At 47.6% G+C, this 16,527-nt stretch overlaps 1 protein-coding gene across 1 annotated transcript in view; it reads left to right on the plus strand.

Annotated features, from left to right (window-relative positions):
• Positions 1 to 201: 201 nt before the first annotated feature.
• The window catches only part of MYBBP1A (MYB binding protein 1a), a 273,632-nt gene continuing 257,306 nt past the window's right edge, over positions 202 to 16,527 (plus strand). Inside the window, exons 1-2 of the mRNA XM_063953716.1 lie at positions 202 to 578; positions 13,165 to 13,260. Coding sequence (XP_063809786.1) covers positions 366 to 578; positions 13,165 to 13,260 — 309 coding nt within the window. The 5' untranslated portion in view covers positions 202 to 365. The remainder of the gene's footprint in view (positions 579 to 13,164; positions 13,261 to 16,527) is intronic.

Genomic DNA, 16,527 nt, shown 5'->3' on the forward strand with positions numbered 1-16,527 from the left:
AAGTAGTCAGTGCATACACATAGTAGTAAGTCCATATACACAGGTAGGACAGGTACACGGCTGCTAGTGCATAGACCGCCAGGAGAAGGGCACTTGGCGGCACCAGTGGGAGTCGGGGAGAGGGATATCTCATGCTACCGCGTAAAATAACTGAATTGATGAGGATGAGCCGATGTAATGCTCTGAAGGTGCAGAAGGCCGAGGATAGTTTGTGCTTTGTGGTATCTGTCCGTCCCACAGTATCAATGGCCACAGTTGGACTCGGGGTCAGCTTTTGCGCATGTGCAGTGCCCCCGGAAGAGGCAGCAGTAGTGTGCTGCAGACACGCGTGTTCCCCCGTGTGTGCGGGATAGCAGGGAAGCAGCATGGTGACGGTGGCTGTGGAGAACACATCAAACATGGACACTGGGGAAACTGCACCCAAGAAGGAGAAAAAGGAGAAAGCTGTGGCTGGCCGGCGAGTTCTGCAGCAAAACCGCCAGTTTCTGGACTTCTTCTGGGACATCGCGAAACCCGAGCAGGATGTCAGACTGGCGGCTACAGAGAACCTCATCCAGTACCTGAGATCCAGCCAGCAGGTCAGCCTATGAGCCTAGCTCCCTATGGGGGAGAGATCTGTTTCTGGGGAGTACAGGGAGGTAGATGGGAGATGATAGGACTGTGTCCCCAACACTGATACAAGCGCTAGTTTTGTCTTTTGGTGATGAAAGCTCAATATTGCGGTTTCTGTCTGCCCTTTAGTGCAGAGGTTCTCAAACTCGGTCCTCGGGGGCCCACACAGTGCATGTTTTGCAGGTCTCACAGAATCACAAGTGAAATAATTAGCTCCACCTGTGGACCTTTTAAAATGTGTCAGTGAGTAAGTAATACACCTGTGCACCTGCTGGGTTACCTGCAAAACATGTACTGTGTGGGCTCCCGAGGACCGAGTTTGAGAACCTCTGCTTTAGTGTAACCTTTTGGCATTACCTGCAGATAAGTTTATTGGACTGACAGCAAACAAGAAACACACAGAAACTGCAGATAATTAAAACCTCTGCAACTTCTAATACCCCTTTCAGACTCGCGCAGCCAGTTCTCCCACAAGAATTTGTACAGGTGCGACCCAGCTTCAGACCCCTTTCAGACGTGCCACTCGACCCGGCATATTGCCGGGTTGGTGACGTCACCACTGACGTTACACGAGGTGGCGAGATGATCATCTCCAAGCGCTGGTTATGCCGAAAACAGGTGCCGGCTCGCCATGACTCTGCTTACCCGTTCACACTGCTCACATCCTGGGTCCATTTTGGCTTCAACCCAGGTCGCAATTTGAAATGCCGTGATGCTCTACCCGGGATATTGCTTTAGGACCCTTTCAGACTAGGCAAAATCCCAGGTTAATGCGCAATTACCTCAGAATTTTTTTCTAGTCTGAAAGGAGTATAAGTGGATACTGGGGGGTAGAAGAAAATTAGTCCTACAACTATGGCTACACAGGAGTATAATTCAATCAACTTCATATCAGAATTCTCATTTGTAACCATCTGTTCTTCAATAGATTACTTACATTACACTGCAATGCAGTCTTCATTTGCACAATCCTGCCTCACATCACATATTCTGTAAATTTCAGTAACATATTAAGCTTTAAAATAGACTCCAAGTAAGTGTTTGAATAGACATACTAATTTAAAGCTACATTATAACCTGTGTATTCCTTTATGCAGTCATCTGCATATTAGTGAGTCTGTTTAGAGTGGTTGTGAGTGGGAGGACTGATCAGAAACGATAATCGTGATTTCCCCCGACAGCTATGTTAAAGTGGATAAATGAAATATTCAGTCATTTAGGTGTCGACAATTTTTTACATCTTGTGGCCAGGTTATAAATTTAGGAGCCAGACCGTTGTTGCCGATGAAAATGTATGAAAACTTGTTTAGACCACCATAGAAGTCCATTCAGTGCACCTTATGCTGCTTTCACATCGCAAAACCTGCTTTTGAAATGGTATTTGAAACGGTTCTTAAAACGGGTCTGAGCAGTTAAACCCCTTTCACATCTCATGTTGTAACCAGTAAATTACCATTTCATTCCCGTTTTGGTACCTTTCACACTGAACCCGTTTCACCCATAGAAAACAGTGGTTGTCATTATAAATGGACTTTTCTGGCCCACACATTATTATTAATCACAAACTAATTCATTATTAATAATTTGGATAGTCGTACGATGGAACCCAGCAGCTTGAAGCATATCTATTTTTATTAGATGGGATTAGGTACTTGGTTTGTCTTTTTTGGAGGCACAAGTATTATTTATATATTTTTTAAAATTATTTTTTTTTTTTTTAGATGGAATGGTTAAATACAGGAAAAAAATGGCGTGGGGTCCCCCCTCCAAAGCATAACCAGCCTCGGGCTCTTCGAGCTGGTCCTGGTTCTAAAAATGCGGGGGAAAAATTGACAGGGGATCCCCCGTATTTTTAAAACCAGCACGGGGCTCTGCGCCTGGTGCTGGTGCAAAAAAATACGGGGGACAAAACGAGTAGGGGTCCCCCGTATTTTTCACACCAGCATCGGGCTCCACTAGCTGGACAGATAATGCCACAGCCGGGGGTCACTTTTATGCCGTGCCCTGCGGCCGTGGCATTAAATATCCAACTAGTCACCCCTGGCCGGGGTACCCTGGGGGAGTGGGGACCCCTTCAATCAAGGGGTCGTCCCCCCAGCCACCCAAGGGCCAGGGGTGAAGCCCGAGGCTGTCCCCCCCCCCCCCATCCAATGGGCTGCGGATGGGGGGGCTGATAGCCTTTGTTGTAAATGAAAAGATATTGTTTTTTCCAGTAGTACTACAAGTCCCAGCAAGCCTCCCCCGCAAGCTGGTACTTGGAGAACCACAAGTACCAGCATGCGGGAGAAAAACGGGGCCGCTAGTACCTGTAGTTCTAATGGAAAAAAAATACCCAAATAAAAACAGGACACAGACACCGTCGACAGTAAAACTTTATTACACACTGCCGACACACACATACTTACCTATGTTCACACGCCGACATCGGTCCTCTTCTCCATGTAGAATCCAGGGGTACCTGAAAATAAAAGTTCAATATACTCACCTCAGCCATGGTCCAGAGATAAATCCACGGACTTGGCAAAAAAAGAAAACGAACACCCGGACCTGCGGACCGAAAGGGGTCCCATGCTGACACATGAGACCCCTCTCCCCGAATGCCGGGACATCACGTGACTCCTGTCACTGAAGTCCCTTCAGCCAATCAGGAAGCGCTACTTCCGTGGCGCTCACCTGATTGGCTGTGCACTGTCTGAGCTGTCAGACAGCGCATCGCAAAGCCGCTCCATTACTTTCAATGGTGGGAAGTTTACGGCTTGCGGTGGGGTCACCCGCCGGTCAGCCGCTGACCGGCGGGTGACCCCACCGCTAGCCGCAAACTTCCCACCATTGAATATAATGGACGGAGCTGTGCGATGCGCTGTCACAGCACAGACAGCGCACAGCCAATCAGGTGAGCGCCACGGAAGTAGCGCTTCCTGATTGGCTTAAGAGACCTTTCTGTGACAGCTGTCACTGACAGGTCTCATTCGGGGATAGGGGTCTCATGTGTCAGCATGGGACCCCTTTCAGTCCGTGTGGTCGGTTGTCCGGTTTGTTTTTTTCTCCAAGTACGTGGATTTATCTCTGGAGCCTGGTTGAGGTGAGTATATTGATCTTTTATTTTCAGGTACCCCTGGATTCTACATGGAGAAGAGGACCGATGTCGGCGTGTGAACATAGGTAAGTATGTGTGTGTCGGCAGTGTGTAATAAAGTTTTACTGTCGACGGTGTCTGTGTCCTGTTTTTATTTGGGTATTTTTTTTCATTAGAACTACAGGTACCAGCGGGCCCGTTTTTCTCCCGCATGCTGGTACTTGTGGTTCTCCAAGTACCAGCTTGCGGGGGAGGCTTGCTGGGACTTGTAGTACTACTGGAAAAAACAATATCTTTTCATTTACAACAAAGGCTATCAGCCCCCCCATCCGCAGCCCATTGGATGGGGGGGGGGGCAGCCTCGGGCTTCACCCCTGGCCCTTGGGTGGCTGGGGGGGGGGGACCCCTTGATTAAAGGGGTCCCCACTCCCCCAGGGTACCCCGGCCAGGGGTGACTAGTTGGATATTTAATGCCACGGCCGCAGGGCACGGCATAAAAGTGACCCCCGGCTGTGGCATTATCTGTCCAGCTAGTGGAGCCCGATGCTGGTGTGAAAAATACGGGGGACCCCTACTCGTTTTGTCCCCCCGTATTTTTTGCACCAGCACCAGGCGCAGAGCCCGGTGCTGGTTTTAAAAATACGGGGGATCCCCTGTCAATTTTCCCCCCGCATTTTTAGAACCAGGACCAGCTCGAAGAGCCCGAGGCTGGTTATGCTTTGGAGGGGGGACCCCACGCCATTTTTTTCCGTGTTTTTCACATTTAAACGTTTATAAAGCCACTCTCTCATGTGTCTCCTGTGTTTTCCAAGCTGTTTCCTGGTTGTGGCTGGTGACATCACACATGGAGACAGCCTATCATCTTCTGGGGCTTGCAAATACCGTTTCAGACCCTTTCACACTGCACAGTGAAATGGGACTGAAACGGGTAGGACCCTTCTTTTTTACCGTTTCAAAATACCGGTATTTTGAAAACGGTAAATTGAAGGTGACCCTTTCACATCGCAGCTTGACCCGTTTAGGAAGCCAGTTAAAACGTCAAAATACCGGGTATAAGCTGCGGTGTGAAAGGGGTATTATAATACCATGCATGTCACTTTAATGCCTAACGGTCCCAGTCACGTGTCTGTCTCTGGTACTTAATTTACAGAGTACCACACAGTAGTGCCCCCAATCCATAGCATAGCAGGCCAGTGACGTGCGGTGATGTGAGGCAGAGCCTTTCCTGTCATACTAAGGTATAATCCAGGGCTTTGACTATGTAAAGTATATGAAAAATACAAAGAATATATTAGAAATTTATTTTTAGGTTCATAGTATCTAAGGTTGAAAAAAGACAATTGTCCATCGGGTTCAACCTATTTGTGGTCTCCTATGCACGATTATTTTGTATAAAATTTTGACTGAAGTTGCTGACTGCCGTTCCGATTAACCCCTCTTTTTTATAATAACCATAGTGCGTGACTATGCCCCGTAACCCTGGATATCCTTATCCATTAGGAATTTATCTAACCCAGTGGTTCTCAAACTCGGTCCTCAGGACCCCACACAGTGCATGTTTTGCAGGTAACCCAGCAAGTGCACAGGTATATTAATTACTCACTGACACATTTTAAAAGGTCCAAAGGTGGAGCTAATTATTTCACTTGTGATTTTGTGAGGAGACCTGCAAAACATGCACTGTGTGGGGTCCTGAGGACCAAGTTTGAGAACCTGTGATCTAACCCATTCTTAAAGGTGTTGACTGAGTCCGCCATTACAACTCCCTCAGGCAGGGAATTCCAAACACGTATCGTCCTTACCGTAAAAAAGCCTTTACGCCGTATTGTGTGGAATCTCCTCTCCTCTAACCTGAGCGAGTGTCCACGAGTTCTCTGTGTTGATCTAACCAAAAACAGGTCCTGCGCAAGATCTGTATGTTGTCCCCTTATATATTTGTAAATGTTGATCATGTCCCCTCTTAATCTCCTCTTTTCCAGTGTAAACATGCCTACTCTTGCAAGCCTTTCCTCGTATTCCAGCGTCTCCATACCTTTAATTAGTTTGGTCGCCCGCCTTTTGAACCTTTTCTAGCTCCAGGATATCCTTTTTGTAGTAAGGTGCCCAGAATTGTACACCGTATTCAAGGTGTGGCCTCACAAGTGATTTATACAACGGGAGTATAATACTCTCGTCCCTAGCATCAGTTCCCCGTGTTATGCATGCTAATATCTTTTCTCTATCGTCCTAAGTGGATGCTGGGGTTCCTGAAAGGACCATGGGGAATAGCGGCTCCGCAGGAGACAGGGCACAAAAGTAAAGCTTTTACAGGTCAGGTGGTGTGTACTGGCTCCTCCCCCTATGACCCTCCTCCAGACTCCAGTTAGATTTTTGTGCCCGGCCGAGAAGGGTGCAATTCTAGGTGGCTCTCATAAAGAGCTGCTTAGAGAGTTTAGCTTAGGTTTTTTATTTTACAGTGATTCCTGCTGGCAACAGGATCACTGCAACGAGGGACAGAGGGGAGAAGAAGTGAACTCACCTGCGTGCAGGATGGATTGGCTTCTTGGCTACTGGACATGAAGCTCCAGAGGGACGATCACAGGTACAGCCTGGATGGTCACCGGAGCCACGCCGCCGGCCCCCTCACAGATGCTGAAGCAAGAAGAGGTCCAGAATCGGCGGCTGAAGACTCCTGCAGTCTTCTTAAGGTAGCGCACAGCACTGCAGCTGTGCGCCATTTTCCTCTCAGCACACTTCACACGGCAGTCACTGAGGGTGCAGGGCGCTGGGGGGGGGCGCCCTGGGAGGCAAATGTAAACCTTTAAAAAGGCTAAAAATACCTCACATATAGCCCCAGAGGCTATATGGAGATATTTACCCCTGCCTAAATGTACTAAATAGCGGGAGACGAGCCCGCCGGAAAAGGGGCGGGGCCTATCTCCTCAGCACACGGCGCCATTTTCTGTCACAGCTCCGCTGGTCAGGAAGGCTCCCACGTCTCTCCCCTGCACTGCACTACAGAAACAGGGTATAACAGAGAGGGGGGGCAAAATAAATGGCAATATATTAATATAAAAGCAGCTATAAGGGAGCACTTAATCATAAGGCTATCCCTGTCATATATAGCGCTTTTTGGTGTGTGCTGGCAGACTCTCCCTCTGTCTCCCCAAAGGGCTAGTGGGTCCTGTCTTCGTATAGAGCATTCCCTGTGTGTCTGCTGTGTGTCGGTACGTGTATGTCGACATGTATGAGGACGTTATTGGTGTGGAGGCGGAGCAATTGCCAAATATGAGGATGTCACCTTCTAGGGGGTCGACACCAGAATGGATGCCTTTATTTGTGGAATTACGGGATAGCGTCAACTCGCTTAAGCAGTCGTTTGCCGACATGAGGCGGCCGGACACTCACTTAGTGCCTGTCCAGGCGCCTCAAACACCGTCAGGGGCTGTAAAACGCCCCTTGCCTCAGTCGGTCGACACAGACCCAGACACAGGCACTGATTCCGGTAGTGAAGGTGACGAATCAACCGTATTTTCCAAAAGGGCCACACGTTATATGATTTTGGCAATAAAGGAGATGTTACATTTAGCTGATACTACAGGTACCACTAAACAGGGTATTATGTGGGGTGTGAAAAAACTACCAGTAGTTTTTACCGAATCAGAAGAATTAAATGACGTGTGTGATGAAGCGTGGGGTGCCCCGATAAAAAACTGCTAATTTCAAAGAAGTTATTGGCTTTATACCCTTTCCCGCCAGAGGTTAGGGAGCGCTGGGAAACACCTCCTAGGGTGGACAAAGCGCTAACACGCTTATCAAAACAAGTGGCGTTACCCTCTCCTGAGACGGCCGCACTTAAAGATCCATCAGATAGGAGGATGGAAAATATCCAAAAAGGTATATACACACATGCAGGTGTTATACTACGACCAGCTATTGCGACTGCCTGGATGTGCAGTGCTGGGGTAGTTTGGTCAGAGTCCCTGATCGAAAATATTGATACCCTGGACAGGGACAATATTTTACTGTCGTTAGAACAAATAAAGGATGCATTTCTTTATATGCGTGATGCACAGAGAGATATCTGCACACTGGCATCACGGGTAAGTGCTATGTCCATTTCGGCCAGAAGAGCTTTATGGACACGACAGTGGACAGGCGATGCGTAGAGGAGTTATTTGGGGTCGGTCTATCGGATTTGGTGGCCACGGCTACGGCCGGGAAATCCACCTTTCTACCTCAAGTCACTCCCCAACAGAAAAAGGCACCGACCTTTCAACCGCAGCCTTTTCGTTCCTTTAAAAATAAGAGAGCAAAGGGCTATTCATATCTGCCACGAGGCAGAGGACGAGGGAAGAGACAGCAACAGGCAGCTCCTTCCCAGGAACAGAAGCCCTCCCCGGCTTCTACAAAAGCCTCAGCATGACGCTGGGGCTTCGCAAGCGGACTCGGGGGCGGTAGGCGGTCGTCTCAAGAATTACAGCGCGCAGTGGGCTCACTCGCAGGTAAATCCCTGGATCCTGCAGATAATATCTCAGGGGTACAGGTTGAAATTAGAGACAGAGCCACCTCGCCGTTTCCTGAAGTCTGCTTTACCAACGTCCCCCTCAGAAAGGGAGACGGTTTTGGAAGCCATTCACAAGCTGTATTCTCAGCAGGTGATAGTCAAGGTACCTCTTCTACAACAAGGGAAGGGGTATTATTCCACTCTTTTTGTGGTACCGAAGCTGGATGGCTCGGTAAGGCCTATTCTAAATCTGAAGTCCTTGAACCTGTACATAAAGAAGTTCAAGTTCAAGATGGAGTCACTCAGAGCAGTGATAGCGAACCTGGAAGAAGGGGACTTTATGGTATCCTTGGACATCAAGGATGCGTATCTCCACGTTCCAATTACCCCTCACACCAGGGGTACCTCAGGTTCGTTGTACAAAACTGTCACTATCAGTTTCAGACGCTGCCGTTTGGTTTGTCCACGGCACCTCGGGTCTTTACAAAGGTAATGGCCGAGATAATATTTCTTCTTCGAAGAAAAGGCGTATTAATTATCCCATACTTGGACGATCTCCTAATAAGGGCAAGGTCCAGAGAACAGCTAGAGATGGGTTTAGCACTATCTCAAGAGGTGCTAAAGCAGCACGGATGGATTCTGAATATTCCAAAATCCCAATTAATGCCGACAACTCGTCTGCTGTTCCTGGGGATGATTCTGGACACAGTTCAGAAAAGGTTTTTCTTCCCGAAGAAAAAGCCAAGGAGTTATCTGACCTGGTCAGGAACCTCCTAAAACCAGGAAAGGTGTCTGTACATCAATGCACAAGAGTCCTGGGAAAAAATGGTAGCTTCTTACGAAGCAATCCCTTTCGGCAGATTCCATGCAAAGGGATCTGTTGGACAAATGGTCAGGGTCGCATCTTCAGATGCACCTGCGGATAACCCTGTCGCCGAGGACAAGGGTATCCCTTCTGTGGTGGTTGCAGGAGGCTCATCTATTGGAGGGCCGCAGATTCGGCATGCAGGATTGGATCCTGGTGACCACGGGTGCCAGCCAGAGAGGCTGGGGAGCAGTCACACAGGGAAGAAATTTCCAGGGAGTGTGGTCGAGCCTGAAAAAGTCTCTTCACATAAGCATTCTGGAACTAAGAGCAATCTACAATGCTCTAAGCCAGGCGGAACCTCTGCTTCAAGGAAGACCGGTGTTGATCCAGTCGGACAACATCACGGCAGTCGCCCATGTAAACAGACAGGGCGGCACAAGAAGCAGGAGGGCAATGGCAGAAGCTGCCAGGATCCTTCGCTGGGCGGAGAATCACGTGATAGCACTGTCAGCAGTATTCATCCCGGGCGTGGACAACTGGGAAGCAGACTTCCTCAGCAGACACGACCTTCACCCGGGAGAGTGGAGACTTCATCCAGAAGTTTTCCACATGCTATTAAACCGTTGGGTAAAACCAATGGTGGACATGATGGCGTCTCGCCTCAACAAAACACTGGACAGGTATTGCGCCAGGTCAAGAGATCCGCAGGCAATAGCTGTGGACGCGCTGGTAACACCTTGGGTGTACCAGTCGGTATATGTGTTTCCTCCTCTGCCTCTCATACCAAATGTATTGAGGATTATACGGCAAAGTGGAGTAAGACTAGTGGCTCCGGATTGGCCAAGAAGGACTTGGTACCCGGAACTTCAAGAGATGGTCACGGACGATCCGTGGCCTCTACTTCTGAGAAGGGACCTGCTTCAGCAGGGTACTTGTCTTTTTCAAGACTTACCGCGGCTGCGTTTGACGGCATGGCGTTTGAATGCCAGATCCTAAAAGGAAAAGGCATTCCAGAAGAAGTCATTCCTACCTTGATAAAGGCAAGGAAGGAAGTCACCGCGAAGCATTATCGCCGTATTTGGCGAAAATGTTGCGTGGTGCGAGCAGCGGAGTGCTCCGATGGAGGAATTTCAACTGGGTCGTTTTCCTACATTTCCTGAAATCAGGATTGTCTATGGGTCTCAAATTGGGATCTATTAAGGTTCAAATTTCGGCCCTATCAATATTCTTCCAAAAAGAATTGGCCTCAGTCCCTGAGGTCCAGATTTTTATCAAAGGAGTACTGCATATACAGCCTCCTGTGGTGCCTAAGGTGGCACCGTGGGATCTAAATGTAGTTTTAGATTTCCTCAAATCAAATTGGTTTGAACCACTAAAGAAGGTGGATTTGAAATATCTCACATGGAAAGTGACTATGTTACTGGCCCTGGCTTCGGCCGGGAGAGTATCTGAACTGGCGGCTTTGTTTTATAAAAGCCCTTATTTAATTTTCCATTCGACATAGGGCAGAGCTGCGGACGCGTCCGCATTTTCTCCCTAAGGTGGTATCAGCGTTTCACCTGAACCAGCCTATTGTAGTGCCTGCGGCTACAGACGACTTGAAGGACTCCAAGTTGTTGGACGTTGTCAGAGCCTTAAAAATATACATTTAAAGGACGGCTGGAGTCAGAAAATCTGACTCGCTGTTTATACTGTATGCACCCAACAAGTTGGGTGCACCTGCTTCTAAGCAGTCGATTGCTCGTTGGATTTGTAACAAAATTCAACTTGTACATTCTGTGGCAGGCCTGCCACAGCCTAAATCTGTTAAGGCCCATTCCGCAAGGAAGGTGGGCTCATCTTGGGCGGCTGCCCGAGGGGTCTCGGCATTACTACTCTGCCGAGCAGCTACGTGGTCAGGGGAGAACACGTTTGTAAATTTTTACAAATTTGATACCCTGGCAAAGGAGGACCTGGAGTTCTCTCATTCGGTGCTGCAGAGTCATCCGCACTCTCCCGCCCGTTTGGGAGCTTTGGTATAATCCCCATGGTCCTTTCAGGAACCCCAGCATCCACTTAGGACGATAGAGAAAATAAGAATTTACTTACCGATAATTCTATTTCTCGGAGTCCGTAGTGGATGCTGGGCGCCCATCCCAAGTGCGGATTATCTGCAATACTTGTACATAGTTATTGTTAACTAATTCGGGTTATTGTTTAGGAAGCCATCTTTCAGAGGCTCCTCTGTTATCATACTGTTAACTGGGTTTAGATCACAAGTTGTACGGTGTGATTGGTGTGGCTGGTATGAGTCTTACCCGGGATTCAAAATCCTCCCTTATTGTGTACGCTCGTCCGGGCACAGTACCTAACTGGAGTCTGGAGGAGGGTCATAGGGGGAGGAGCCAGTACACACCACCTGACCTGTAAAAGCTTTACTTTTGTGCCCTGTCTCCTGCGGAGCCGCTATTCCCCATGGTCCTTTCAGGAACCCCAGCATCCACTACGGACTCCGAGAAATAGAATTATCGGTAAGTAAATTCTTATTATTAGCCTTCTTTGCTACAGTCCTACTTTGGGTACTACTGCTTAGTTTGCTATCTATGAGGACACCTAAGTCCTTTTCCAGTACAGAATCCCCTAATTTTACCCCATTTAGTAGGTAGGTGTTATTTTTGTTCTTGTTACCACAGTGCATTACCTTACACTTGTCTGTATTGAAGCACATTCTCCATTTCGTTGCCCAAGCTTCTAATTTAACTAAGTCATTCTGAAGCGATTCAGCATCCCCCTCCGCATTTATAACTTTACACAATTTGGTATCATCTGCAAAAATTGACACCAAATTGTATTATTCTAATCATTTTTATAGTCAAACTTCTGGAGTAAAAAGTCAGGTGAGGTACCTATCTTTTCCACCTCAGATCAAAACTCCCTATTTCTAGCAGTATATACTGCTGCGCTTTTGTATAATTCCCACATGCACCCTTGGGTTCATATATAGCATGTAAATCTGGCTCTGGTACTAGCCAATGACTTCTGGACCATTTTAACTCATTGCTCGTCCCTGTCGCAGGCACTCCAATTATTAGTATGCCACGCAGCAGGTGACTTAATGAATGGCATGTCACACAGTAGTGCCACCAATTCATAACATACCTCACTGTAGTCCCTCATTCATTGCATGCTACATCACAGTGCCTTAAATTCATAGTCTGCCACACCATGGTTCCCCCAATTCACAGTATGCAATACAATACCTCCAATTAATAATCATAGGGGAGAAGACCTTAAAATTGCTGCACTGGGCAATATCTGAATGGGATTCAGTAGGAATTACTGTCTCACGGGATCCCGGCGTTCATAATACCGACGTCTGGATTCCAATGATCTCAATCCCTTTAGGGGTGATTAGATGGTATTCTCCCGTCTTCCCTAACCCTCTTGTCCCGCAGCCTAAACCTAACCTTCCCCCTTTAGTGCCTGACCCCAAACCTAACCCTCCCCGCAGCCTGACCCTAACCCCCCCCCCCCTTCCTTGAAGCCCCGCAGCCTAATCCTAACCCCCCAGTTGTTGCCTAAACCTACTCCCCCCCCCCCCCTTCATGTCCTTGAACCTAACCCAATACGGGTGGTCCCATGGTCAGGAGTTACGGCGTAGAGATTCTTGCATCTGTGTTTCAACTGCCGGGATCCCGACAGCCAACATATTGATTGCATACCGCTGATGTGACAGCTAAATTTTTTGCTATGACCATAGTAGCTTCAGGATTTCTTACACCACCAGAAAATGTAGTCGCCCAGTCTGAAAACTCCATCGCCATGGCGACCATGCTCTGGCAAGCCCTGTTTTAAGTTGTAATTCATCTTTAAAATAAGAGATCTGTGGTACCAGGATTATATACATACATTATTGATTCAGAGAGTGTTTGTGACAAACCTGCTTGAAGTTTTATGGCGTTCTTTGAATATTTCATTGGTTACAGACTCGCCATTGTCACCCATGTGATTTCTGTAGGTAAATAGGAGCCTCAAATATTTAAATAGACAAGTTGTGAAACTGCCACATATGCTGTTTGATTAGTTAGGGATAGCACTTTCTATGCTCCCACTTTGACCATAGGTGTAATGGATTAAGTATGACACCATTGTCATTTACAGTACATAATATTTTACTTGTTTAAATGCTTTAATGTTTTGCAGGCTGATGAACTGAAATACACCTTCAAGAGGCTAGTGGAAGGATTGGCAGCCACTCGGGAAGCAGCTCGGCCAGGGTTCAGCTTGGCTTTAGCTCAGGTTTGTAGTGCGGGATCAGTATTTTCACATACTTACATTTATTTGTATAGTTTCTCATATGTTTTAGACAAAAAAAAGTAAGATACTGTTCAGTCACTTACAAATGCAGTATAAATAATTATTTTCTATTAAGTTGCAAAAAAAAGTTGCCTTTTTTTTCTTTGCAAGTACTTTTGCTGCATTCATCATATAGGGGTATATGCAATTAGCGGCGAATCGCGGCAAATTATCGCCGTTTTTTTAATTCGACACAATTCGACCGTCCAATTTCGGCAAGAGGTTGCCGAAATTCACCATATTCAATGGAAAACGGATTCGACAGTCCCGCGGGCGAAAAACGGCCGATTTGCCGCGATTTTAAAAAACGGGGAAAAACGGGAAAAACCCGAAAAAAAAATGGCGTGGGGTCCCCCCTCCAAAGCATAACCAGCCTCGGGCTCTTCGAGCTGGTCCTGGTTCTAAAAATCCGAGGGAAAAATTGACAGGGATCCCCCCGTATTTTTAAAACCAGCACCGGGCTCTGCGCCTGGTGCTGGTGCAAAAAATATGGGGGACAAAAAGAGTAGGGGTCCCCCGTATTTTATACACCAGCATCGGGCTCCACTAGCTGGACAGATAATGCCACAGCCGGGGGTCACTTTTTTATACAGTGCCCTGCGGCCGTGGCATTAAATATCCAACTAGTCACCCCTGGCCGGGGTACCCTGGGGGAGTGGGGACCCCTTCAATCAAGGGGTCCCCCCCCCCCCAGCCACCCAAGGGCCAGGGGTGAAGCCCGAGGCTGTCCCCCCCCCCCCCCCATCCAAGGGCTGCGGATGGGAGGCTGATAGCCTTGTGAAAATGTAAAGAATATTGTTTTTCCTGTAGTACTACAAGTCCCAGCAAGCCTCCCCCGCAAGCTGGTACTTGGAGAACCACAAGTACCAGCATGCTGGAGAAAAACGGGCCCGCTGGTACCTGTAGTTCTACTGGAAAAAAAAATACCCAAATAAAAACAGGAGACGCACACCGTGACAAGTACAACTTTATTACACACTGCCGACACACACATACTTACCTATGTTGACCCGCCGACTGCCACAGTCTCCGACGATCCGGGGTACCTGTGAAAAAAATTAGACTCACCTCAATCCAGTGTCCGGGAGATAATCCATGTACTTGTTAAAAAAAAGAAAACGAACACCCGACCATGCCGGACTGAAAGGGGTCCCATGTTTACACATCAGACCCCTTTCCCCGAATGCCGGGACACCACGTGACTCCTGTCACTGAGGTCCCTTCAGCCAATCAGGAAGCGCTACTTCCGTGGCGCTCACCTGATTGGCTGTGCGCGTGTGACCTCAGACAGCGCATCGCAAAGTCTCTCCATTACTTTCAATGGTGGGAACTTTGCGGGTAGCGGTGGGGTCGGCTGACCGCGGGTGACCTCACCGCTGACGCAAAGTTCCCACCATTGAATATAATGGAGAGGCTTTGCGATGCGCTGTCTGAGCTCAGACGCACACAGAGCCAAACAGTAGAGTGCAAGGAAGTTGCACTCGCTGATTGGCTGAAGAGATACTTCTGTGACAGCTGTCACGGGGGTGTCTGCATTCGTGGAAAGGGGTCTCATGTGTAAACATGGGACCCCTTTCAGTCCGCTGGTCGGGTGTTCGTTTTGTTGTTTTGACAAGTACGTGGATTTATCTCTGGACCCTGGATCAGGTGAGTATAATTATCTTTTATTCTCAGGTACCCGTGGATTCTACTTGGAGAAGAGGACCGACTGCTTCGTGTCAACATAGGTAAGTATGTGTGTGTCTGCAGTGTGTAATAAAGTTGTACTTGTCACGGTGTGTCTCCTGTTTTTATTTGGGTATTTTTCCCCCAGTAGTACTACAGGTACCAGCGGGCCCGTTTTTCTCCTGCATGCTGGTACTTGTGGTTCTCCAAGTACCAGCTTGCGGGGGAGGCTTGCTGGGACTTGTAGTACTACTGGAAAAAACAATATTCTTTACATTTTCACAAGGCTATCAGCCTCCCATCCGCAGCCCTTGGATGGGGGGGGACAGCCTCGGGCTTCACCCCTGGCCCTTGGGTGGCTGGGGGGGGGGGGGGGGGGGGGCCTTGATTGAAGGGGTCCCCACTCCCCCAGGGTACCCCGGCCAGGGGTGACTAGTTGGATATTTAATGCCACGGCCGCAGAGCACTGTATAAAAGTGACCCCCGGCTGTGGCATTATCTGTCCAGCTAGTGGAGCCCGATGCTGGTGTAAAAAATACGGGGGACCCCTACTCTTTTTGTCCCCCGTATTTTTTGCACCAGCACCAGGCGCAGAGCCCGGTGCTGGTTTTAAAAATACGGGGGATCCCCTGTCAATTTCCCCCCCGCATTTTTAGAACCAGGACCAGCTCGAAGAGCCAGAGGCTGGTTATGCTTTGGAGGGGGGACCCCACGCCATTTTTTTTCTGAATTTTACCATTCCATCTAAAAAAAAATAAAATAAAAATATTATTTAAAAAAATATATAAATAATACTTGTGCCTCCAAAAAAGACAAACCAAGTACCTAATCCCTTCTAATATAAATAGATATGCTATTATCAATAAAAAAAACACAAAAAAAAACATGTTTTAATTTTTTTTAATTAGTTTCACCCACCAAAGTGTGGCGGATTGAAAATGTCGAATTTACTGTCTAAAAGCACTGTTGTCGAATTTCCAAACTTCAATTGAATATACTTTGGTCGAATTACAGCACTTGTATCATTGCAGAAAAGTCGAATTTGACAAAAGTCGAATTTCAAAAAGTCGAATTTTGAAAGTCCGTTTTTTTGACGGAAAGTACTGAATTGCATTGACGATTTTTTTGTTGGCGAAAAAGTCCCGAAATTCGACAATTTCGGGAATTCGACCGCAATTGCATATACCCCATAAGAGGAAATTTAAATGAAATAGCATAAAATGAGAGAGACTTGTAAAACACTGGCATGAGGAATTGATGAAGGTCCAGAAGTTGGCATAGAGGATGGAAACCAGGTCATGGGATATATAGCATAAGTTCCTACATTCCATTTGATTGCTATTGACAGATTAAAATATGGAACCACAATCTTCAGCATCTTACTACCGTATAGCTGATGTAGAGTCATATAAGGCTCACAGGGGCAGATTTATTAAGCTCAGTGAAGTAATAAAGTGGAAGGTGATAAAGGACCAGCCAATCGGATCCTAGCTACCATGTCACAGGCTGGGTTTGAAAAATGACAGGAGCTGACTGGCTGGTCCT

Source organism: Pseudophryne corroboree, chromosome 2 (genome assembly GCF_028390025.1).
Source record: "Pseudophryne corroboree isolate aPseCor3 chromosome 2, aPseCor3.hap2, whole genome shotgun sequence".
Lineage (NCBI taxonomy): Eukaryota > Metazoa > Chordata > Amphibia > Anura > Myobatrachidae > Pseudophryne > Pseudophryne corroboree.